This window comes from Ciconia boyciana, chromosome 19 (assembly GCF_034638445.1).
Source record: "Ciconia boyciana chromosome 19, ASM3463844v1, whole genome shotgun sequence".
Taxonomy (NCBI): domain Eukaryota; kingdom Metazoa; phylum Chordata; class Aves; order Ciconiiformes; family Ciconiidae; genus Ciconia; species Ciconia boyciana.
The window spans coordinates 6,658,194-6,683,902 of record NC_132952.1 but is presented as its reverse complement, the minus strand read 5'-3'; the positions used below and the strand labels follow the sequence as shown (position 1 = coordinate 6,683,902).

Sequence of the window (25,709 nt, the reverse complement as noted above, 5' to 3'; positions counted from 1 at the left end):
CCAAGTCTAAAGCAACATTTACACCTTTCATACCCACATCCGAAGGCACTTTGTGAAACAGCATGTTGAATACTCTGACTCAGTGTCTTGTCCCGCTTGAAAATAAAATAAATTTTTCCACTGGAAATGAATTGCTTTTTTCAGAACTCAGACTTGGATTGATGTGGAAGAGAAATGTCTTAACACTTACAGAGTCAGCAAAGGAGACTAACTTAAACCAGTTTAGGGCCTGTTCTAAATGGTTCAGCCAGCAGCCTGCTGAAGCTGTTCCCACTGCCTGTGAAGGTTGCTGCTCTCTTCAGGTTAGGCTGGTAAAGGTTCAACTGTTTAAACGGCGGCACAAAGGCATGATTTCATTCCATGCTCAGTTAGCCCTGCCATTTTAAGGAGCCTGTCCCCTCTGAACATCCTGCAGCATCTAAAAAAGTAATCCCCTAAACTGAAAAAAATGACTCTCTCTGGTCTGCAGATGCCAAACTAAGGCGATCTGAACTTTAACTGGTCTGTGAGTGTATACACATAAAGGGTGTATGTAGATTTTATTTTGTGAAGCGGTGTTTGGAGTTTGAGATTTACTGCTTCTTTCTCTGCTCTTTGTCATTGTTTTCAGTAACTGACTGCGTTAATACTCCTAATCGTTGTGGGACACAGTGAAGTGGGTTATATAAACACAGTTAAATACATCGGTACAGGCTTTAGGAACTGGTTAATTTACTTTAACAGTCTTTCCCTTGAGCAAAGACTGCCGAAAATTCATCGCTTGACGTTGTTGCTGTGTCTTGGCACTGCTATCAGGGCTGGTGTTATCTTATGAGTATGCAAAGGAGAAGAAGAGCAGTGTATCAGGTCTTCCGTGGTTAAGGTTACTGCAATGTGTTGGCTGTTTGTCTCGGTGCCAGTCAAGCGACTGCTAGCATCGTTCAGTTCTTGTATGAAGGGCTGAAAGCAGAAGTTCTAAATCTCACCCAGCTTTCCATGTTCTGGCCTCTGTGATAGGGAAACCTGTTCCCCACATTACAGTATTCTGGGGCTTTTAGTTACATTCCAGGCCCTTTTGCCTGCACTGCTCTAAGCTCCCATATATTCAGTCTTTGTCATTATTATCCTTTTGCTAAGATAGCTGCTGTTAAGCCCTTGCTTACAAATCACAGGACAGAGTAAATATTGTTTTCTAGGTTGTCTTCTGAGACTTGAGCTTGAAGTAAAACCATACGAGGAGACAAAGATCAAAAAACCACTGAAGGCAACGGAATAAATCCAGTCTCAAGCAGACAGCTGGATGAGTGTCAAACAAAGGAAGGAACAGCTGGATCAAGTAAAGCACAAGGAAAATTAGTTCCATCCCTAGGGGGAGGGAGAGAGATTGTTTCACAGAGTTGTGTGGGACCGACTTTACCCGATAAAACTTCTACATCAAAGTCGGGGCAGATCAGAAGGTCCCAGAGGGAGGGGAAAGAGAAGAGTGGGTGTTCATAGTAATCGTGCAGAAAGCGTTAGGGAAAGGAAGGAGGTGGAGTGTGAGTGTAGGGGGAGAGCGGAGTGGGGAGGTGGGGAATTGGAAGTTGTAGGTGGAGTAATTCTGCAGAATATGAGCTGCTGTCCACAGCTTTCTGGATGTAAATTGATGAGGTCATAGTGTTTTCCAGTTACCAAAAAAAAAAAAGTTAAAAAAAAAAAAAAAGTCTGCAACTTGTTTTTCGAGAGAGACGAAAACACGGACAAGCTGAAGAAATGGAGCAACTAGCAAAACTCCTTCTGTGGCAGATTTTGCTTCAGCAAAGTAAGCTCCTAGCTGATCGGCATGATGTTACTTGTTTTTATTTCAACTGCAGAGGACGGGGCTGGAGGTTAGCTAGAAGATTTTGAACTGTTATATTTGTAAGATTTTGTTCAGATTCCTAAGTTAGCTGTGTTTTTGTCTGTGAGGGGAGGGAATCATGGATTTCTCATGCTTTTTGGAGAGGAAAGGAGAGAGAATGGAGAAATGTTTGAGGTTGTTTAAGCAGGGCTCCATTCAGCATGTTTGTGCAATCTGTTTTTTCCTATCGGTTACCTTGATCAGCAAATTCAAAACCAATAAGCTTGAATGTGAGTACAGTAAAGCTTGCGTAGTTAGATTTACATGATCCAAAGTTATTTTATACTTTTGAAGAGGCAGAAACAGCTGGTACGTGTGTGTGTGTGAGTGAGTGTTCAGGATGGAGGAAAAAATTAAAGTTGTTCTTTTTTCCTGTCAGCATAGAGACAGAGACATAGGAATTCACTTTTGGGTAAGGTGCAAGAAAGGGATGAGGACATGTCTGATGAGCTTACAGTAACAGAATGGCTTGTACCTTTTCCTTAATCACAGAGTTTTCTGTAAGAGCTGAAAGCAGATTCAGAGTCCTGAGAGCCTGGCCCCAAGTTAAACAGAGAGACCCCAGTAAGGCTTGGATGGCAGGAGAAGATTTGAGGATTAATTGCAAAACCCCGGCAAATCCACACTTGCAACACTTTGGGCTCTAAGGAAGGCACCCATGAGCAAAGGACCAATTACAGCTCTACGAAGAGTATGGAGAGACTTCATTCAGGGTGCTGACAGTAGGAAGTGAGGAGCACAAGCTTTTTGGGGACCGGTGACCCCCCACTCTTCACAGCCCTGTTAATGAAAGGCTGTGGTTAGCCACCTGAGCCTCTCAAAATTCCTCAGTACATAGATGGAGTAAGCTGACGAGTTCTCAGTTTGGTCCCTAATTAATCTGGTTTTCATGTCACCACATCATCCCCAGTTTTGCAATGCCTCAAGGCAAAGTTTAGGAATTGGCAACATATAGGATCAGTTGTAGGGACAGAAGGGTTAAGTGGCTCAGAAAACTAGTGTGTGGGGGTGGGCTAAGCCTGGAGAAGGAGGAGAGAGGCCACATACTGTATTTCAGAAGCACCAACCAGTCCAGCTGCTCCCCAGTGTGGTTTAGCATGTTGGTAGAGCTTGGGGAGCACCCAGGGCAGGAACAGCAGGTTGGGTTGCTATAGAGCAGTGGGGGAGCTGTGGAGAGGCAACAGTATCCCACCTAAGGGTGGATGATCTCTAACAGACTTTTTTCAGGTTTATTTTGGAGAGATAACTGTCCATATGCCAGGCAGCCCTGATGTTTGAGTTCCTGCTATCCCCACACAAATCAGGTTATAACATCATGAGTGAAGACGGGGAGAAGGGAGGAAATCTGTGCTGTTCCATATTTGCTGAGATGATCCCTTCTGGAGAGGAACCACACCCCCAAGTGTTAATGTCTTGCAGGGAGGAACAGCACTGTGTTTGGAATGGCTGTGCAAACTATTCTGTGGGCCTAGGGCCAACATGAAGTACACAAAGCAGAGAAGGGTTTATAAAGCTGAGCTAACATCTGAACTGTCTGTGAGAAAGTTCAGGCAAATCTGTGAGGGATCCTGATTGTGCAGTGGCCAAGATGGCGTTTGGTTTCTTGTACAGACAGAAGGCTTCTTCCTTTCTGCCGAGGCAGCACATTCTTGCTTTTTGCCAATTCATGGGCATGTTCCTACCTGCAGTGAGGTGTTGGAATTGTTGGGACTGGATGGGTAGTTAAGGGCTTTCCAGTCCTGACGTCCTTTTTGAAAGCAGAAGACTCTGCTGTTGAGAAAGTTGTTCCAGGAAGCCTTTAAAAATAAAAAAACATAGAGACTTAGATAAAAGCCTAGTTCAAAGCCTGGCTTGACCATCAGTTGGCTTTGTAAGGGAAACTTGTTTTGCTGAAAAGCTTAGTCTTGCAGTCCTAGGTCAGCAGGGGCAGGTGGTGAATGGGAGATGTCCAGGTGGAACTGTATTGCTCACCATCTCCCTCCTTTGCCTCTTTGAGATGGGCCTAGATGTTATTCCTGGTTACTGGTCAGTGGATTTTAAAAATGGGCTACCAGAAGAGACCTGAGCTCATTTGTGTAGCTGTCACCTTGACGTTACTGCATCATAAGCCATTATGGCCTCTTAGACGCTGGGTCAGCTCCATAAAGAGTCAGGATGGAGCCAATGCCATTCTCCAAAAGTATTTGGAAATAGCTTGGTAGCACAGGCTGCTGTTTTTGCAATAATTGTGTAATGGCTCTACAGAGACCATTAAATCCCCTGCATAGACAATGGGATTTATGGGAGAAATAAGCAATCTGACACATACGGATTTCGTGAAGAACATGTCCTTTCTCTAGGACTAGACCATCCCTCTGTGCCCCTAATGTAAAGGCGATGTTGCTTCCTTTTTCAAAAGAAAAAAGAAGCTGAGACAGACCAGGAGATAGTAGAGAAGGTGTGCAAAGGAATAACGAGTTGAACTTACTTAGGCAAGCAGAGTGTCAACCTCACAGACTATTATTTTTCAACCCACACACTTGGTGGGTTATGACACTCATTTCTCCAGTGACTTCTTAGTTCGTTTTCTTTCCTGCTCACTGCTACAATCTGGACTTCAGTGATGCCTTGTAAGCCTTGTAAGGCACGGTTCCCGGCAGCTTATCCTCGCTCTGCTGACATCAATGGCAAGGCTCTTCCTGAGTTCAAGCAGAAGCACTGCAGGTAGAGCTGGTGTTGTCATGTCCCGTGGAGCATATATATGCCACTTGGCACTCAGGCTACCACTCACGGTGTTTGCAGTTTCCTTTTCTGCTCTGGTAGTCTTTCATCCTCCAGTATAAGACAGGAACTCAGTGGTTTCATTAGCACATGCATCTACCTTTTAAATTAAGGGAGGGCAGATTTAGACTGGATTTAAGAAATAAATTTTTTACAATGAGGGTGGTGAGGCACTGGAACAGGTTGCCCAGAGAGGTAGTGGAGGCCCCTGGACATTCAAGGTCAGGCTGGATGGGGCTCTGAGCAACCTGATCTGGTTGAAGATGTCCCTGCTCTTGCAGGGGGGTTGGACTAGGTGACCTGTAAAGGTCCCTTCCAAGCCAAAGCATTCCTTGATTCTATGATTCTACCTGTGAAGCAGACCCTCTGCCAGCAGCTATCTCCAGGAGGAGAGAAGTGGTGGTATTGTTCAGGCAAGACTCTAGGGACAGTTTTCTGTTTGAACTGCTCCAAGGACACCGCCTAGAAAGCTCTGCATATGTAAGATGTCTTTCAGAGCCTGAGGCTTTTACTTCTCGTTTGCCTGCAGTTTTTGTGGCTTAATTCTTTACTTGAAAAGTGGATGGGATTCAAGAAGTAAGAGCTGGCTCTGGCTTTTACAAGGGATTTGGAAATGCTTTTGCAGGCTGCTTTCCTCTTCCTATATTGTGGGACCAGCAGAATACCTCTGGGATCCTGCTGAGAGGCATGCTGAATCTGCATGGAACATGTCAGGGGACAGCATTTAGATGTCTTTTTGTTGTTTTTTTGGTGGGTACATCACAGAGAGAGGACAAAGTGATTATCCATCACATGGAATTTGAAATTTTAAAATGAAAGCTACAGTGAGTTCTGTGTTGACAACTCTTAAGGTATTTGGTGGTTTTGAAGCTCCAGGTCCTGGAGTCCTGTGATTACAAAAGTCTGAGCTTTCACTAGGTGCATAAATACTCCTTGATTTGACAGTTGCAGCTTGGGAAGTGTGACTCACCAAAATAACTGCTTCCAGTTTACCCCAGTCCTGTAGTTCATAAGCTGTCAACTTTGCTGGGTTATGGATATATCTCTGCCTCTGTTCAGCAGCTACTGTGTTATACAGACAATAACTTTAAAAAGCATGGCTGGGGGACATGTCTTGTTTGCTCTGCTTGTCTCACATAGCAGAGGGAGGAGACTGAAAAGAGAAAAAGGCTTATTCCTTCTTTATCTACTGCTCTATGTTCAGGTTATTGAAGGTCAGTTGTTTTAAATTGCATTTTCTCCAGGCATACAAGAGATCAGAGACATTCCAGATGCCTTAGATTTCTAAGTGATCTCATTTACAGTCATGTCAAATAAGTTGGAGTCTTATCCGTGACCTGATGTATGTGTGCAGATTTCCAGCATTGCTGGGGAATCAGAACAATCAGTTTGTCCTTCTTTGTCTTATGGAGTTCCCATGCCTCTTGTAAAGACTTGTTCTTTCTTTCCCTTCTAGAACTTTGCTTATTGGCTGCTATGCCGCTGTCTTTTTGGTGTTTGCACTTACCACTCTGAGACTATGAATGATACCCTAGGGCAGACTTCAGACCCAAAGCTTCTGTCCAGAGTCTGTGTGTGTGCATGTGAGTGTGCGCAGACATGCAGTGAAAAACCCTTTCTCTTCCATGTCTGTCTCTGTGCTGAACTCCCGCACAATACTTAACTATGCCTTCATCTTGGATGGGTTTTGTTCTAGTGCATAATGTCACTGTAACCCTGGGCCGCTCAGCTTTGTGTGGCAACACTCAGCAAGTCAAAAATAGCAGTGTGGTATAATGCAGGCAAGGTGTCAACAGACTCTTCCCTTTTCCCAACAGGAAGCAACATCTCCTGGCTACTGAGGGGCAGACCTAGAAAGACCCTGGAGTGTAATTGTCAAGTAAGCGAGAGTGCTCCTGCCCTGCTTCTTAGGGAGCTGCTAGCAGAAGCTTTAAGAGTGGAGGGAAAAAGAAGCTGTCAAAACCCACAAGACATAAGCTTTTCTTACCTAAAGGCCGTTACATTACAGGCAACTTCACCGCTTCCTTGTTTTACAGAGAGTTGTGTTTGGAAGTGTGCTGGAGAAACGCGTGTAGCTGGTTGACGGGCTCCGGCAGCCTGGCCTGGCAAAAGGCCCCTGTGGGTGGGATAGAGAGTTAGGGCCTGGGTGGTCCTTACCATGCCAGCAGGGCCAGCTAAAAGATACGAACCTAGGGGTTAGAGCTATTGTTAGTTTGGGGCTGCGACAGGCTGCTGGGCAGAGCATATTGGAAGGCTTAGGTGGATACTTTTGTCAGTTGTTAGATTTATGGTGCTGCATTTAGGCTCGATGTTTTTTACATTAACTTGCAAGAGGAAAGGAGAAAAGTAAATGCATTCCTCTTGCTGAGCCAGGAGAGGATGTTTCTGTAGCACCACATCAATTTGCTGTTGATGAGCAGTAATGCAAGACTCTGGAAGCACTGGCTGTGCAGCCAGCCAGCTCACAGACACCACTCCCTAGCAGGCCAAGTCGCTGTTCCTGTTGCGATACTGTGCTGTTCCCTTGCCACAGGGCAAACAACACTAATTCAGACACATGGGCATTGCTTTCTCACACTGATACAAGTGGATGCTGTTGTACTGAGGGCTGGTTGTCCTGTTGCAAGTGAGACCGATTTCTCCTGGAGAAGGCTGATTTGGTGCTGTAAAAGAGCTTTGTATCGTTCCTTTGCTGTCCTCAGCTAAATCTAAGTCCTGGCTTCCAGAGACAGAGGCTGGCAGCTTACCGTATTTTACCATCAGGCATTTTGCAGTCTATTAGGAGAGACCATCAAATGATGGAATTATAATGTCTTGTGTATGATGTATGTATCTTATATCCAGAGCAGTACAGACTTCGTGCGAGATTTTTTTTTTTTTTTAGTTTGTGATGCTGAGATTATAAATGTAGAAAAAACAACTTACATTTGGAGTGTCTCCGAACTGGCAGTTCAACAGACGGTGCTGCTCGTTTGTGTTCTCTGGTGTCACTGCCCAGTGTTTTGTGATAGGAGAAGGAAAGGAAACAGAGTTTATTCTCAGCCCGTGCACTGGGCGTGTGGTTAAAATAGCCTCAGCCTGGAGTTAATTTATTCTCTTTTGAAATGCATAAATTCCAGGGCTGAAAAAAAAAAATACAGCCTTTATCTGGAGGACATTGTGCCTATGACATTAGCAGGACAAAACATCTAATGATCTTGCTGGAACCCACTTGGGCTTGACTGGTTAGAGATGAATGATGTCATTGTGTTGGGAATCTGAATCGTGCTCTCAAGGGATGATGCCAGGAGACCTCCTAGACCCCTCCTACACAAAAAGCAGGAGGGGATGGACCAGAGAAATGCAGAAACAAAGGCATTAGTTCATTTCTTGCAAAGTTCTTCCTGCAGAGATCTGAGTCACATGAGTTGGAGAGAGTTGCAGTTGCATCCAGAGCATTACAGTGTTAACTGTGCAGACCAGGAAGGTGAGTGGGAGAGACTCTGGAGGGCCTGCTCCCAAGGCGAGGATGTGCTGGCCCAGCAGTGCTGACAACAGTGTGTGTCATGAGTGTGAAGCGCAACAGCCAAGTCACATCACTCCTCATTTGACAGGTAGACCCAGAATCCTGCAGAGTTACAGAATTCCCTCAATGCATTAATCCCATCAATTTTATAGGAGTTTGATTTGGAGTCTTGGAGATGAACGTTATCTTTTGGCCCTCAGTCTAGTGCATCAGCAGTGTGGATCCACTTCCTTCTACGTGGGCAGTTCTCACCCCCAGCAAATGGGGTCAGCTTTGTCTCCAAGTCTATTCAAGCCTTTGCCTTAGCAGAGAAAGTTGACTGAGATGTGGGTGTCTGCTGGGGAAGAGAAGGAACTGAAACGGTCACATTTCATTTCACAGTGGTCAAACAGCACAGAAATGAACATGGTTTTAACTGGTCACATCTGGGTAGTACCCCTCTACTCCCCTCTGGTGAGACCCCACCTGCAGTACTGTGTCCAGCTCTGGAGTCCTCAGTACGAGACAGACATGGACCTGTTGGAGCGGGTCCAGAGGAGGGCCACGAAAATGGTCAGAGGGCTGGAACACCTCTCCTGTGAGGAAAGGCTGAGAGAGTTGGGGTTGTTCAGCCTGGAGAAGAGAAGTCTCTGGGGAGACCTTAATGTGGCCTTTCAGTACTTAAAGGGGGCTTGTAAGAAAGATGGGGACAGACTTTTTAGCAGGTCCTGTTGCGATAGGACAAGGGATAATGGTTTTACTCTAAAAGAAGGTAGATTCAGACTAGATATAAGGAAGAAATTTTTTACGATGAGGGTGGTGAAACACTGGCACACGTTGCCCAGAGAGGTGGTAGATGCCCCATCCCTGGAAACATTCAAGGTCAGGTTGGACGGGGCTCTGAGCATCCTGATGTAGTTGAAGATGTCCCTGCTTATTGCAGGGGGGTTGGACTAGGTGACCTTGAAAAGTCCCTTCCAACCCAAACCATTCTATGATTCTATGAACTGTTCTTGCCCTGCTGTTTCTGCTGGTGCCTTGTTATTGATGCAGGACCAATATCAGATCCTAAGATAATACTGGTGCCTCCTTTCCCCCTGCCTGCTCCTGCCTCCTTGGGTTCTTGTTTTTGTCTTACACAACATTTGTTAAATGGTTTCCTCTTGGGCAGAAGAGGCCTTTCAGACAGTTTTGGTGGGTGATGCATTGACAGGTAGCTTTGGTGTAACATTTGAATAGCATGGTGGAAAAAACTCTGTGGCTATAGATGAAATAAATTTCATAAAACTTTATGAAATAAAGACTTGGACTGTATGAAATTCAGTTGCAGGCTTAGCATATCCCATGTTGCTCTTAAGCTTAAGTTTGTTGGGTCAGGCGCTGTCTTTTGCTGTAAGTGTACAGTGTCTGCTGCAGCATGGACCAACCAAGGTCTGAGCCTCCGGGCTTAACCACAATACACATGTTAAATAAGTATATTAAGAGAGAAGGGAGGAATAGATGGAATAATAACAGAGGAGGTAGCTGCTGACTATGAGTGTATTTGTAGGTTTTTTTCTTCCTTTTGTTGTCAGTAACATTCTTTTTTTCTGCTTTTGACAGGTTCTGTTTATTTATATTCAGGTGAGTGACATCTTTGTAATCTGCCTGTTTTTGTGATCATGAGAAGAAAGGAGAGGGACCCTGATTCCATGACATGCAGTGGGGGTTTTATTGCTAACTTCCATAGGCGTGAACCATGCATCCCATGAACTAGTGTCTCTAAACTTGGATTAAACTGGGGGTTAGGATTAGGAAGGGTAGGTAGGACAGGATCTATGATCCTGATAGCAGACATCATAGACATTGCTTTCACTGAATGACATCAGTGTTTTTAAGTGGCTTTCTATTGTATTTCTCCATGAGAGAGCTCTATGTTGGTCTTGAAAGTTACTTTATTTTGGGTGGAAGGTGTGCAGAGATTCTAGGACAGGTCTGAGTCCTAGTCTAGTGTCTTTTTCATATGCCATTAATCTGGTAACTCTGTTTTTTGTTCTTTGCTCCTGGCTCTCAGTCCCAGCTGATGCCTCAAACCCAGACAGTGTTGTAGTGTCAGTGTTAAATATCAGTGCTACATTGGGGTCACAGGCTGTCCTGCCCTGCAAGAGTTACCGCATGGTGTGGACCCAGGATCGTCTGAATGACCGCCAGCGTGTGGTCCACTGGGATGTGTACAGCAACTACTATGGTGATAACAAGATGGAGAGGCTCTGCGACATGTACTCAGCTGGAGATCAGCGTGTATACAGCTCCTACAACCAAGGGAGGATATTCATGCCGCAGAATGCATTTACAGATGGCAACTTCTCCTTGGTGATCAAAGGTACTAAACAGCATCTTTTCTCCCGATGCTATCTGCACAATGGAGGATTAATGTCTAAATTTGCATTTTTCAGTGAAAATAGCTATTTTACAGAGCATTTTCTATAAATAAATAAATAAATATCAGTCTAATGAGGTTAATGAGGTTCTCTAAAGCACTGGCAATAGTGTTTTATTTCCCTTTGAAAGAGTCCCATTTTAAAAGGGAATTCGTAACAACTCATTGCTTGAAAGTCACTTGGGCTTCTTGTGGACCTTTAACTGTATTTCAGTTCCTGAACTATAAACCCAAGATTGTCATTCTTCCTATGCCTGCTCTTAGCTAAACTTAAATCAGCTTTCTCTTTCCATCTGTTAATACAAATACATTCCACACAAGAGCAAATAAACTGAACGAATTATTTTGTATTAGGTGAGATGATGATTCTCTGTTTAGCCTACCCTGGTGATAAGGATGGGTTAGAACAAAGTTATATAAAGGCCCTTTTGCATCCATACAAGCATTTGGGAAACAGTATAAATGACAAAAGTAATCATTGTCTCAGCATAAAACATTCAACTTCCCCTCTCTTCCCTGTTTTACTAGATGTTGGAGAGAGTGATGAAGGCACGTATTCTTGTAATCTTCACCATCACTACTGCCACTTATATGAAACTGTGAAAATCCAACTAGCTATCACCAAGAAAGGTAGGTGTGGCAGCTTGGTGTTCCTTTCTGCAAGGGACCTGGTCTGGCAACTGGAGTCCAGTGGCCACCAGGACTCTGTTGAATTCACAGTGGGGCTTGTGTTCTGATTCACGGGAGACCTTGCATGCTGTTCTGTTAGTGTCAGAGAAGAGCGGTGTGGATGGAGGGTTTTGCTTGTGCCTTTTCAGTTGCAGGTTCAGGGCACAGGTGCCACAAGAGGCTTGGAAAGCATCAGGAGACAGTGGTGCTCACTATGCTGTTTGCTATCAGATTCCCTGAGTTTCAGAAACGTTATTCAATGTGTTATTTATGAACCTCTCTCCTTTCTTGGCATGTGCCAAACAATGCATGGAGCTGTTAAGTTAATGTTTACTCTAGGCAGCCCAATTAGCTAACTGTCCTGTTACTGCTCCAGCAGTAGAACATCCCTAGTAACAATTCATCATCAGTCAGGTTAGCCACAAAGATCTGCCTTGTACATTGGTTGGTGAGCTTACCCTGAGAAGCCTGTAGTTAAAAAGCCTCCTCAAGTTACCACACCTTAACTCCAGCTCTAAAAGCAAGCTTCTAAGGGCTATTGGCAACTGGAGTGTGTGCCACCCATGCCACACATGCATCGCTAGCGTGTCATTTAAATCGACCTTTGTATAATGCACAAGTGAAGCTACTGGGGCTGATTGTGCTGGGAAGCTGCTGAAGGGCTGATGGGATAGTAGAGCAGTGCATCTCTTCTGCTGCTGTTCTCACAGCTTCTATGCAGTAAAAACACCCAGGCAGGCCTGTGAGCCCCAATCTGCTCATCTGTGTTTTGGTTCTTCTGTTATTCCTTTTCAAGAACAAAATACAAAACAGTGCTTCTTGAACTCCTCCAGTAATTAGGGTATTTGTGGGTAGCAAAGCATTTCCTGTTTGGAGAACTGGGATACAGCATACTGAAGATGAAATCTGTTGTTCTCGTTCCATTCCTAGCCTGTAGAGAGAGTGTACTTCCTGCTTTCTGAAGCAAGAGATTAACTCTCAGTTACAAGGAAAAGAAAGTGGTCTTGCTTACTGCACTGACCTAGGATGTAGAAGATAAAGGTGTATTTCTTTACCAACTGCTGAAGTAAGTGTGAACAAGGCACACTACCCCTGTGGCACTTCAAGATCTTTGGAGGGGATGTGTTATAGGATTGCAGGGTCTGAGAGCAATCTTAGGCGTGCCTGGGTGTCCTTCAGCATAGGACAGATATGTAAAGATGTACGTGCCAAGGTTGCACAACTTGTATTGTCTCCTCCACAGCTGAGGATGCAAATGAGTACTGGGATGGGGAAAAGCCTGTGATTGTCGCCCTAGAAGGCAGCACAGTGATGCTCCCCTGTGTGAACCGTAACCACATCTGGACCGAACGGCACAGTGAAGAGGAACAACAAGTGGTCCACTGGGACAGGCAGCCCCCAGGGGTTCCTCATGACCGGGCTGACCGCCTCATTGATCTGTACGCCTCTGGCGAGCGCCGTTCTTATGGACCTCTCTTCATTCGTCAGAAGATGAACATCACTGACACAGCCTTTGCTCTGGGTGACTTTTCCCTGCGGATTTCAGAGCTGGAAAGTGCAGATGAAGGCACTTACTCCTGCCACCTGCACCATCACTACTGTGGCTTGCATGAGCGCAGGATCTACCAAGTCTTCGTGACGGAGCCAGTGAGAGAGAAGAAGGTGGTGAACCTTACAACTCACAACATTGCCCCAGCCATAGGTAAGTGACCTCTGGAAGTGGTTCTCCTGATTCAGGAAGAGAGAAGTATCTACAGTTGCACCTTTGCGCTCTAAAGAGCTCAGTAAGCCACAGGACAGGAATATGACACGTTACTCCCCATCGTCACCTCAGGAGGCCTTTGCTCCAAATGCCAAAATGTCCTTGCCTTTTCTGTCCCTCCGCAGTGGTCTGCAGGGATCACGTAGTGCCAGCAGGAGGGAGCGTGGTCAAGGCAAACCCGTGCCCTGCAGAAGTACCATAGACACCGCTGAAATGAAGGTGCCACTTAGAGCAATACCGAGGTTTCCTCTGTGAAGCTTTCTCACATTTGAGCCAGGGGCTATTCCTGCCATTAGGGTTAGGAGAGTAGATGAGGTCTTGCCTCCCTTGCTACTAGTATATGGCTCTAGTGTATAGGCTTGGTTATTTCTGAGCTGTTTCCGTTACATTGGTATACCTGGAGCCGCATGCGTAGCGATACTGGTGAGGATCCTGTAGAGCTGCTTTAACACTGTGCTGCACCACAAGTGGAGTGTCCCACCCATCAGGGTTACTTACCCTGCTTGCAGTGCTGTAGTGACATCATGTCCAGCTCCTGTTTTCTTTGCTCCAAAGCGAATCTGCAGCCTGTTCTGCTCTGCAATGCTGACATGCCCTAAGGCAAACAAGCTGTTTTTCTAACAGGCTCCCTTTCCTGATTGCTTCTACGGAACAGAATTGACGGGGGTCAATTCTGCTCTGCCTTTGCTGTTCCAACATGCCACTGTTCTCACCAGTGTAGATCGTTAAGTGTTTCTCTCCCCTTTGCACGGGCGTTTAGGCTGTGCAAGACGCCAGACTGTGCAGAATCAAGCACCAGGAATTTTCCTCCACCCTTCAGCTTTTCTTTTTTTGTCTTAAACCAATTTTCACATTTTCCACTGCAGTGAGCTATCATCTGACAGCCTGTCCAAACTCAAAACCATCATGCTTAGTTCAGGCAGAAAAATAAAATAAAAATCCCAAGTTTCATATTTTTTTAAAGTCTTTTGGGTATAGCTACTTATTAACATTTTAAAATATTCATTGTGGTTTAATATTTATTGGCTGCTTAATAGAGAATTTTGACATGCTTCATACATTTTTAAATAGGTCTATTCTTCTCTCGCAATTCGCTTTTTGAAGTCACAGAAACCTAAACCTCCCCCTGGGACTAAGGTTGGTGTCCAGGAAACCCAGGCAGTACTAAAGAGAGGTGGCTCTTGGAGCTGAGCTGACACGGAGGCCAGGACATACAAATATCAGTCTCCCTCCCCGCAGCCCTTTTGCTGCCCTTGAGCCCTATACAGATCACATTGTGAAGATGAAAACTAGAACTTGTTTTCAGAGTTGCTCACCTAGGAATTTATTCCTCTCTTTCCTGGATGTTGTCCTGGTTGTTGCTGAATAGTTACCTACCTGCTCAGAAGTCTGACAGAACCTACAAGTAATTTAACCTGGTAGGGATGCCTTAGTTGGGCAGTAGTGCCCTCAGTGCTGGAGGAACTTGCCTTCCTGAGAAAAGCCATTTCTACTGTCAAAAAGAACAGCCTTAGAAGAATTTTGTCCCCTACAGGCAGTGAACGCTCAGCTGGTCTGAGAGCACCACACACAAAAATGTGCTGAGTTGATGGGAATGTAAAAGAAGCTTAGACATCCGGAGTGCCTTTTTCAAACCTGCTGCTGATGAGGAGCCTGCTGGGACATGCCCTATTTGTGTATAGCAGGAAAGGCTGAGATACTGCCCCATTCCATGAAAAACTGTATAGAACTCTTCTGGGGATATAACATAAAGCCAAAATGAAACATCAGGAGATAACAAAAGCAAAGCAATGAGCTTTTTCAGCAAGCAGCTATCGTTTCTGGCATAGCTCCAAGGCGCAGAGCCATTTCCAGACAGGACACTTCATCCTGTTTTGAATATAAGCATGAGCTCAATTCTGCTCTCAGTCTCAGCAGTATAAATATGGTGTATGTCTACTAATTCAGTGCATTTTTACTCTGTGTTTGCTTTGGAGCAAGTAATCGAAGGATGGCATCGGTTGTGTCTCATGCTTATTGCTAAACTCTTCTCAATCCTTTGCCAGCCTTGAAGAGAAAATGGGCCACTTACCCAGAATTTGCGAGCTCTCTTGGTAGAGAGCTCTCCGTTTTTCCCAGCAGAAGAATCTGACCCTTGACACTTTGGTAAAGTAATGTAAAGGCACCTCTGTTCTAACTTTTCTTTCCCCGCCATTAGAACTTGTTTTCCAGTAGTTAAACCAGATCACATGAGTGAAATGGGCACACCATGCTGAGACATACTGAAAGATCAGATCTTGGTTACAGAATAAACCTTAATCACCTCAGCTTAAATTGTCGTATGACACTAGGATGAGGCGGGCAGTCTGTATTACTTTGGTGATGCTATTCTAGGTGCTGCCATTCATCTACTGGGTGCAATTGAATCAACTGTTACTCCGTGCCTCAGTTTCCCCAGTTATAAAATGGGATATATTGTACTGCCTTCCGGTGATGCACTTTGAAGTCCACCAGTGATGCTCTGTCAAAACAGTAGTATGACAAGTATTTTTAGTATTACTTGATTGAGTAAGCCAAGGAGACCCAAAGCTATTGAATCTCTGTTTCCAGTGTTTGTTGTTACAGTGACCTCTCCAATGCTGAGTAAAGTTTAACTCCGCTCCTACTGTATCTTGCAGTATTGTGGGAAAGCAAAAAGCCAGGAATAGAATGCATTTATGTTTGCTGACTTCTGGCTCAACAGCTGCTCCAGTGGCTACCATCTCATTATGGCAGCTGCTGAAGAAGCCCTTCATGATCCAGAGATTTGTTAAAGTAGAACTGTCACGTATACTGTTTGCAGCTTTGCAAGTGGGTTTTTTGGTTTGGTATTTTTTAGCTTAGCAGTGGTGAAAAACACATGCTATTTTTCAGCACTATAGCCAGCAAGCCCACAGCATCTAGCAATGCCAGTAAAAAGCGGAGTGTTGCTGGAGTGGAGGGCTGGGCTACCAGAACAGAGCATATGCTAAAAACCTCCCGATTTTCTAGGACTGCTGTTAGCATTAGCAAACGATCATCTCTGGTTTCAAAGTGTTTATTTCAATCCACTATCATCTTATTTGATTTTATTGTTGGTGGGTTGGTGTTTTTAAATGCTGGAAACAGACTACCCAACAAACCGGAACCAGTCACTATGCCAGCAGTTCCAAAAACGTCAACATTTCTCACATTAGAACACATCTGTTAAATGGTACTGTGGCTTTTGGGATATTTTCTCCTATCTTTCCCCTTACTCCCCTGACTAATTTACAGGGTTAAACTCCCAAGAGAACGGTAAGCTAGAAACTCCATACTGGTTCTTGCCTGATGCTCTGTGAATGTTCCCTGTTAGGGGGAGGAGGTGTCACTTTCAGCTCTGTTTTGAAGAGAAAAGCCTCCCCCAGCACCGTGTGTCTTACGGTTTGCTGTCTGTGCCTGGGCTGGATTCATCCACTCCTCTGACTATTGCAAGCAGAGAAGTCGCTTCCTCCTTATATGTGTAAAACATTGACCTATTTATTTGAGATCTACAAAAATGTTCCACGTAAGAGTTTTGACTTATCCTTCCCTGTGCTGTGGAACTGAAATGCTGCTGCACCCACAAATGGAATGGAATCTTGGCTTTTCTTTGTGGGTTTTTATTTTATTTATTTTATTGATTTTTATTTTATTTAAAAGGAAACTCGTTCTTTGGCATTGAAAATTCCTCCCACTCTGTAAATTATAACCCTTGGCAGGGAGGGGCTGCTTCATACTTTAGCTGTCTGGAGCCGAAGCAACGTGCTGTGTGTGTTGTAAGGGACCCAGAGGGTTGTGTTACCCTGCAGAAAGACTTGGGGCTGTCTAGCGTGGCTTCTTTCTGGAGTTCCCCTCTGCAATAAATAAGAACACACTGATAGCCAGGCAGCAGCAAGGGAATGTGCAACAGTCACTGTTAATACTTCATGCTGATGGGAGGTATAATGGTCTTGTGAAGAGCACAGGCATCTTCCCTCTGACAAAGGCGCAGTATGTTGTAAATTAGGCAGCCACTTGCCCTTTACTTCATGCAGTTCAGAAGAGTTTCTCACTGAACATGCTTTTCGTGTCCACATACGGGCCCACGTGTGAATGTGCTTTGCTTTGGATGCAAATTACAATTATCAGCCTGTTTTCCTTTTCCTCTGCCATCAGATCCAAACATTGTCAGGGGCCACAATGTAATAAATGTCATCATCCCTGAGAGCCGGGTGCACTTCTTCCAGCAGCTGGGCTACATCCTGGCAACTCTGCTGCTCTTCGTTGTCCTCCTCATCATTGTTGTCCTTGTCACCCGCAAGCGCCGGCAGAGAGGTAAGTGCTAGAAAAGACCAGCCCTGTAGTGCTTATAGTGATATCTCCTGACAGGAGAGCTGATTCTGCAAATAATTACTGCAAAGCACCACGCTGAAGGCAGTGATCCTCTTCTGGAAAACCAGCAACCTATGCAGTGGGGAGTCTTTGCAGGTGCTGATGCCAAGAGAGATTCATTAGTGTGGTGTAAAAATTTTGAGGCCTTGATTTGCTGAGTTGCTCTGTTGAAAGGGAAAAGAAAATTAGAACCGCTAGATAGCTGCTCTTTACAAATGGAATTTATTTAGAGCAGAAGGCCCACATGCATCCCTTAGGAACTAAGATGTCTAAGTCCTTGCTGGGCTCCCTGTGCTGGGTGACTCTCTGTGTGTAATTAGATAAATGGACACTGAGATCTTTTGGTGACTTCCACATAAATAGCTTTGGATGCCACAGAAAAAGCAAATACCAGGGAATGTCTGTCTTCTGGTGTGTTCTTTGCAGTACCACATTCATCCTTATTGTCCTGGTTTCAGCTGGGACAGAGTTAATTTTCTTCCTAGTAGCTGGCATAGTGCTGTGTTTTGGATTTAGTATGAGAATAATGTGGTAACACACTGATGTTTTAGTTGTTGCTAAGTAGTGCTTACACTGGTCAAGGACTTTCCAGCTTCCCCTGCTCTGCCGGGGGCACAAGAAGCTGGGAGGGGGCACAGCCAGGACAGCTGACCCCAACTGCCCAAAGGGACATTCCATACCATAGGGCGTCGTGCTCAGTATAGAAACTGGGGGAGTTGGCCGGGGGCAGCGATCGCTGCTCAGGGACGGGCTGGGCATCAGTTGGCGGGTGGTGAGCGGTTGCATCACTTGTTTCTTCCTGGGTTTTGTTCCTCTCTCGCTCTCTCATTGCTTTCCTTTTGACTACAGTCCCCCCCCCATTATTAAACTGTTCTTATCTCAGCCCACGAGTTTTCTTACTTTTGCTCTTCCAATTTGTTCCCCCATCGCACTGGGGGGGGAGGGTGAGCGAGCGGCTGGGTGGGGCTTAGTTGCCGGCTGGGGCAAAACCGCAACACTTATTTACATGTCAGAGGATTAGCACCAACACAAAATGGGGCTATCTCCACTGACTTAAGTGGAGTTACTTTGCAGTCACAGCGAGGACAGACTCCTGGCCTTTGAATGGAAAAGAGGAGCCTGAAATCATCACTCCTTGCAGGGTGGGGTGAGACAGGAGTGTAGTTAGATACCTGGCATGTGGGAGGCTGATGAAAACCAGCATCTGTGGCATGTGATGGATGCAGGCCTAAGCAATGAGCTGGGGATGGGCAAGGGCAGCACCAGCACAAAAGAGATGAGAGGTGTGGTTAATATTTTTGTAATAAATGGGAGTGGAAAGAAATGAAATGTGGCAGTTGCTGTAGTTTCTCATGGCTGGTCATCCACAGATCTGGGAAAACCACTGGAAAGCTGGTGAGTAAAGGAAAGAAAAGCTCCCTGTGGCAGTGGAACACACATGAGTTCTTGTGTATTGGAGGGATTGTGGAAGTGATCATTGTAAGCATCACAATAAGGAGCACTGTGAATAAGTACTAGGTGTTATTGTTATCACTGTTATCTGGGAGGGGTTGGTTGGACTGGATACAACTGCTCATTCTGTTTCTTCTCCCTGTTTAGGTTATGAATACAATGTGAAGAAATACGGAGAGTAAGTATAATTACAGGGTCTACTATCTATGATTAGAATACATGAAAATGAACTTATGGGCCCCAACCCTCAGCTGTCATTAAGGGCCTAAAACAGCTGAGGATCTGGTTAGTACAAGTACAGCCATGTCAAGCATAGGCTGTTTGATAGAGTTTATTCATTGCTTTCCACCAATTCTTTTGCAGCTTTACACTCCAGTCATTCTTAGTGTAATGTTTCCAGGGATATGCATAATAATCACTTGCATAAGGATTGCATATCAGGGAGCAACTTCCATGCCGTTGAAGTACGGAAGGAGAGAATGGTTTGTAGGGCTGATTTGGCAATTGCATTTCCTCTCGTTATACTTTGGGAACTGATTCACGGATCATGTTTCTGTGAGATGTCATTAGGAGTTAGTGGTAAAGGGGTAACGCACAGATCTACTGTAAACCCTACTGTGAGATTGGGGCCAAGATTATGTAGCCGGGTTCCTTTATGTTTTATTATATATTATTAAAGTGGAAGAGATGGGGAAGTTCCATTACAAATTGGCTCCCCATTGTTCTAAGCTCTGGACAAACACATGGGGAAAAAAGAGCCAGCTAGCCAGAGATCTCAAGGTGTTAATAGAAAAGACAGTAAGAGGAAGAGAGAGGAGAACCAGATTCACTAGTAAGCAGTATGACCTGTAATCTGTTTGATAGGTTAGGGGCAAGGACAGGAAAAGTACCCATGTACAATGGCTGCCAATGCTGTTATCTATCTGTCATGCTTTCTCCAGGGAAGCCTTGTAGAACCTGGGAAGGATTCTGTAAGGGTTGCTGTGAAAATCACCAGTACTTAATAGAGAATGAAATCTTCTATGGATTTTTTTCAGCTTTTCTCCAGATATATAGCAAATAAACACTGTGAATTAAATTCTCTAAAGTAGCATTAGAAAAGCTGTTGTGAAAAAGTGTGAAAGGAGCCAGTTATTAAAGGATGTAACAATACCATTTTTCATTGTTGTTCCTTTTTCAGGAAGGATGTAAATCTTAAAGAATTTACAGTCGACACAACAGATCTGACTCAATACAAAAGTGAAGACATCAGGCTGGGTATGCATCAACTAGCAACCATTCTCCAAACCAGGTCAAAACTCGTTATAACTGAGGATTTTCTAATGGCATTTAGATACCCATTTTGAAATAACTTAACCTCCTGATTTTAAATGGCAACTTTGAGACTCTCAACCCACAAGTCAGTGCAAGCAGGGGGACTGCAGCTGGAGAGGGCAGTCCTGACTTTCGAGTTTAACTAGAGGCTGATTGATGAGGTTGGTCAGTAACAAGGCACAGCTTCTTTTGTTTCACCTGGAGTTTTTGGTGTTCTTTGACATGCACCTGAAAGCCAAATTCAAGTGAGTGCAAAACAATGTGGAATGAGATCAAGACAGCATCTAGGGAAGAGGATTCCTCAAATTTAAGCAGTTTGTGTAGGAAAGAGGATCAACAAGGCAGTTCTCTAGAATCTCCTGTCCAAGAAACTAAAAGCATTTGTCAATATGAATATCATCATTCTACAGTACATGAAAACTAGCTCGAAGTGAGTGATCTGGAGGAAAAATTGGATCAACATTCTTTAGTGCTAACTGCTGACCTTATAATCTCTCTCGAAAGTGGGTATGAGCTGTAGTTGACTGAAGTGGGAATAAAGAGAAGTAATGAGTTAGCTGAGTTCATTGCCTCCACCTTCTATTGGAGCCAATTTGGTTTAACTTTCTACAATTTCATCCTCCCTGGATGTCAAATCATTTAGTGAACAGTTGGGCCTTCTATCAAGATCTGTGATAGCAATTAGGACAACTAAACTTGGGGAACATGGTAGGAAGAAAATTTGCAACAAAGGTCCTAGAATACAAAAGACAGAAAATACAAGGACACTGGAACTCATGGTAACATGAAACATACTGAAAAGAGGGGAAGGAAGCGAATCTCACTGGTGATCTGTGAAAGTGTTTTTGCTGGGATATGTAGGACTGACTCGGGGAACTTACAACATTCCTGAAGATGGATGCTGCTCCTTACTAGAGCTTGAAGGTGCAGCCTTGAGTTTATTGTGTCAGTAATTGATCAGGGGTGTCTTCTTGCTTGGACTCGGAGTGAATTGTCTGTAAAGCAAAACTGATCCTCTTGTCTGCACTACCCTGAGATTCCTGAAGACTTGCCATGATGCCAAATTCATTCCTGCTGCAACTTGCCATATGTCAGTGAACGTGCTGATAAACCAGGAAACAATTGAGTCTGTCCCTTTTTTTTGCCCTGTGCACCCCTAGTAAAGGTACAACCTTTAAAAGAACAAGCTGACAAACTTTAGGTCCCAAGCTACAGAATTGCTGTAAGGGCCCCAGTAAACAAGAGGCAGATACAAAATCTGCAGTAAAGAACAAAGGATTTGCAGCGAGTGGGTTGCAAACCAGGACAGCGGCAAGTACAAGTTCTTCTCTGTATGTCTCAGGAGAGCTCCCCTGTGAGCAAATTCTTTGAATAACTGCATTGGTCACCCTCAGGTGAGCTTCATATAGATAATCCAGAGCTTTTTGTTACATGCTGGAAGAATTTGTGGTACCTATGAGGAGCAGGAAACTGAAGTATGCATAACTGATTAGTGCCAGGGGCAAAGATTAAGTCATAGCAGCTTTCCTTTTCCTGCTGAGTGGCTGAGTAACTCCATGAGTTACTCCTAGAGATCTGGAGATGCCAGGCCTTCAAGGAAGGACTGATCACATGTCCACCTTGCCGGTAAAGTTCTGTTTTCTTTTAATGTTCTAATGGCTGTCTGAATTATACTCCTCCCTTACACAGATTACAAAAACAACATCCTGAAGGAGAAGGCTGAGCAAGCCAGAAGCTTCCCAGCAAAGAACATTGATTTAGACAAAGGTAATAGTGACCTGCTTCACCCTAATTGGTGGCTGTAGGAACCTTCTGGTGGGTTGAAGGAGGGAGGAGGGAAGAACACAGTTTAGCAGTGAGCTGACCAAGCCACAGCCGAATGAGGAATGATAAACATCATGACAAATGACAGCAGGAATGAGAAGCTAGTTCCTGTCCTATCCTTTTATCATGGAGCCACAAGATGCAAGTAGTGATTAGGCTTTTAAAAACTTCTGGCGTGGCACAAATAGAATTTTTCTTTATTGGGAAAAGAATGCCTTGCAGGGCTGGAATAGTGCATTCTGTACTGTAACCTCAGAGGAAGATGTGTCTCAAAAATGTCCTGGCATGGTGTTTGAGAAGAAAACACTGTGCAGAAGAGAGTGTTTTGAGTTGAATTAATTTATGGGTAATGGGCAGTCACTTACTTCATCCAACAAAAGCAAACAACTCTCCCTCCCTAGGAGCTGAATCTCCTTTTGCTTAGCCAGTATTAATCCTGAGTATTATCCCTCAGTTTGTAGAGTCACACTTATGTCAAGCAGTGCTTGTAAGAAGTTGTTAGGTTCCATGACTCCTTTCATATGAATTTAGAATATAATAAATGTAACTGAAATGATGTCAAGAAGGGAATGGTCTGGAGAGTCCATGAGTTGCCTTAGACCTGCTGTTCTTGATGGAGTACTCATGATATTTTTGCCTACGTTCTGCAGAGATGATCTGTGCAATAATTTATAGACAGTATATCTCACCGTGGGCTTTATGAAGAGGATATTGGGGACATGGTTGACTGCAAATGGTCACTTGTCACTGTATAGCTAAGTCAGTGTGCTTCTTTGGATGCTCTGAAATCTCTCTTCAGGTACTGACCTCCATTTCAATTTGCTTTCAGATTTCAGGAAGGAATATTGTAAATGAAGACATTCCCAAGCTGCTGGCTGGACCAGAAGCTTCAATCAAAGATAGATAAATGGAAGAGAGATACCTTTTCTTAATATCGTGTCCCTCCAGTTACCATAGATTTTTTCACGTAGACTTTCTCCCCACTAAGCACAAGGGTATTTGCAAATGCTTCTTGAAAGAGTTAGACTTGAAAGTGTCTTGTGTGCACTTATGATGGGTTTGGGTTGCCTTTTCTTATTCTGTTCTCCCAGTCCTCCATTCCCCTTTTCTTTCTTGATATTATTGTTGGTTTTATGCATCAATGATTTTTATGAGCTGAATCAGCAGACCTTTTGCTTTGATGTTATTGCTTTAAATAAACCAACCTGCATCACTAATCTTGAGCCATTGTTATATCAGGCCTTTTTCCATGTAGTGTATTCATCAGAAAAATAATAGCAAAGCCTGGTTGTGATCTCTCATAGGCTGGCATAAATCCAGAGGAGCAGTATTGTCACATAGCACTTTACATTTTCCAGGTGAAGTACAAAGAGTACACCCCTTCACAAATTACAATGTAAATACCTCATTTTATGAATGGGGAAATGTCAACATCCTCATTTTTCGGGGGAAAGGGAGGCACACAAATGACCAGGGGTAGGGCTGGGATCAGCTCCAAAGAGCTCTGGAAGCCTAACTCTATTTCTCACTCTAAGCTTGTTTGTTGATTTGTTTTTGTTTCAGTGCAGACCAAATCAAATTTGGCATGAGCAGACACTTTCAGCTGAAGTTGATGGAGTTACAGTGCTGTATTACCAGTCTCAGATAGATCAGAACCAGAAATATTATGGAGAGGGCTAAACTCCTGTGTGGAATCTGGAATGTGATTTTCCTGCAGTCCTTGGGTGGATCCAGGCCACACAGAGCTTGTGTGCACATCAAAACAAAGGTATGATTACAGCACAGGCAGACAGATTGTTAAAAGGAATAGCTTCTCATGAGCAGACCATGAGGAACAAGAGTAACAACAGACTCCACTAAACAGCCTGTCAGGAATTTTCAAGGGCCAGGCTTTCAGAAGGGGAGTCCAGGAGGGAGATGAGTCCATTCTTGTGGATTTTGGCATTGTTTTGGGGAGCAGATACCTGAGATAGTGGGGCTGTGGGCTGAAGGGGAGTTCTACATATGAGCAGTGTGTCAGGTGGGGATGTCCAAAAATTGGAAGTCAGTAATTCGGTGTTGTAATCCAAGCAAGTTAAAGCATCAGGAAAGCCAGAGAATATTAACAGTTCTACACAGCTCCTCTGACTACTTGGGATATTCTGTGGCAACATTCTCAAACCAGACACACCTGTGGTCCTTGGGGCACAGAAGAAAAGGTCTTCCCTACTGTTGTGAGCACGATGACAGTGGCTTGTGTTCTTGTTGTGTAAGGGTGAAGGTGGCCAAAGGTTGCCAGCCTACTCTTTGGTGGTCTGAAGAGAATGGCAGAGGGAGGGATTGCACATGGGCTTGGCGACTGAATGGAACTGGGGTAGGGTCTCCAGGATGTTGTGGGTGGTGGAAGTGTGAAGAGGAGCTTGTGTGGAACTGCTGTGAGGGTGAGGGAGGATGTGAGGGTGATGGTGTGGTTTCAGTCTTGAAGTAGTGCCCTGCTTGCAACTGGTATCTCAGCCTGGATTTCTTCCTGGGGATGAACAATTCTGAGGTCTTTGCAAGTGATGAAGTAGCTGTGGTCCAAGGAAAGCATCTCAGTCTACCAGCTAAACAATTAGGAATGTAACCTGCTGCCTAGTATGGTATGTGTCTTGGCTGTTGTTTTAGCCACCCTCGCCACTTACCTGGGAGCACGTCAGTGCTGCCTAAGAGGGGCACAAGTTTGGTCAAACTGGAAAGAGATGTTGTCACGGCTCGGTGAAGCTGCCCACTGCAGGAGCACGTGTCCTGTAAGGGTCCAGGGCTGTTTTGAGAGCTATCCAATGCTATGGGCCTCCCTAGTATAGGAATCAATGTCAAGTCCCATACTTGCCCCTTTCTTTCCACCCCTCCCAACTTGGGTGTCTTGTCTGACTGCTGACAATGTTCTTAGACATCTAAATCCCATTTCAGACCCCCTCTCCCTCCTCCCACAAACACCACTGATCTCTGCTGTTGTGTGACAGGGCTTAGTAAGACTCCTAGCAGCTCAGAGGTGTACTACCCGGGGTGTGGTGGTTGCTGAGTTCCAGCTACTTACACTGAAGCTGAGCTCGGCTCCCTAGCTCTGCCAGAAGTGTGGTGGGTAAGGCCTCCTGTGTACCAGAAGGAACTGTATTGTCTGTTCAGAAGCTAGGATGTCAGTACTTCAATGCACACTTTTTACAGGAGTGGAAAATGGACCATGTCAATTTTTATATGTATTAATATTTCTCTCTGTTGGTGAGGACTGTGTTAAAGAATAAATATATTGGGGACCCTTATTTTTAATACCTTCAAATATTAAAAATATTAATAATAGAATATAACAGTAGAGGTGAAGGTGAGCCTTTCTAAGCTACAGCTGGGCAGATCCTTATCTTTTAGTTTGCTTAGCCCTTCCACTGCTCTCTGGACAGCTTTTGTGATTTGCAATTAACTGCCTTTATCTTCACTTAAGATTCACCCCTACAAAAGTGCTCAGATCGGGCAGACCCGTGACTGGTGGAGAGGAGGGTCTGGGGTTGGGTCCAGGTCCCTGTTTGCCTGCCCTTCCCCCAAAGCAGACAGACATTCTTAGGCTGCCTTTGGCTGGACCCGCTTGAAACCCAAGCTGCATTCCTGCAGGTGTATAAGGCTGCACTGGTTATTCCATCAGGGTGGCACAGTCTCAAGTAATTGTCATTAATGTCTTTCTCCCTCCCTTTCATGTCTGTGAGTCAAAGGTTGGAGATCTTTACTTGCCAGTTCAAATTGCTTAGCACAGCTCATATAGACACCAGCT

The 25,709-nt window shown here is 44.5% G+C and overlaps 2 protein-coding genes across 3 annotated transcripts in view; both read left to right on the top strand.

The window, feature by feature from the left end:
* Nucleotides 1-23,154, top strand: part of MXRA8 (matrix remodeling associated 8) — a 29,079-nt gene extending 5,925 nt beyond the window's left edge. The window contains exons 1-10 of one of the 2 annotated variants that reach the window (XM_072884209.1): nt 1,578-1,780; nt 9,705-9,725; nt 10,156-10,464; nt 11,050-11,151; nt 12,434-12,892; nt 17,126-17,284; nt 18,941-18,971; nt 19,974-20,050; nt 21,797-21,874; nt 22,761-23,154. In XM_072884209.1, coding sequence (XP_072740310.1) covers nt 1,732-1,780; nt 9,705-9,725; nt 10,156-10,464; nt 11,050-11,151; nt 12,434-12,892; nt 17,126-17,284; nt 18,941-18,971; nt 19,974-20,050; nt 21,797-21,874; nt 22,761-22,786 — 1,311 coding nt within the window. In that variant the 5' untranslated portion in view covers nt 1,578-1,731 and the 3' untranslated portion in view covers nt 22,787-23,154. Of the gene's footprint in view, nt 1-1,577; nt 1,781-9,704; nt 9,726-10,155; nt 10,465-11,049; nt 11,152-12,433; nt 12,893-17,125; nt 17,285-18,940; nt 18,972-19,973; nt 20,051-21,796; nt 21,875-22,760 lie in introns of those variants that run through there. The other variant, XM_072884208.1, reaches the window with a different exon arrangement.
* A 143-nt stretch (nt 23,155-23,297) lies between these two features.
* DVL1 (dishevelled segment polarity protein 1) overlaps nt 23,298-25,709 on the top strand; it is a 118,043-nt gene continuing 115,631 nt past the window's right edge. The window contains exon 1 of the mRNA XM_072884206.1: nt 23,298-23,699. The gene's annotated coding sequence lies outside the window, so the exon portion shown is untranslated. The remainder of the gene's footprint in view (nt 23,700-25,709) is intronic.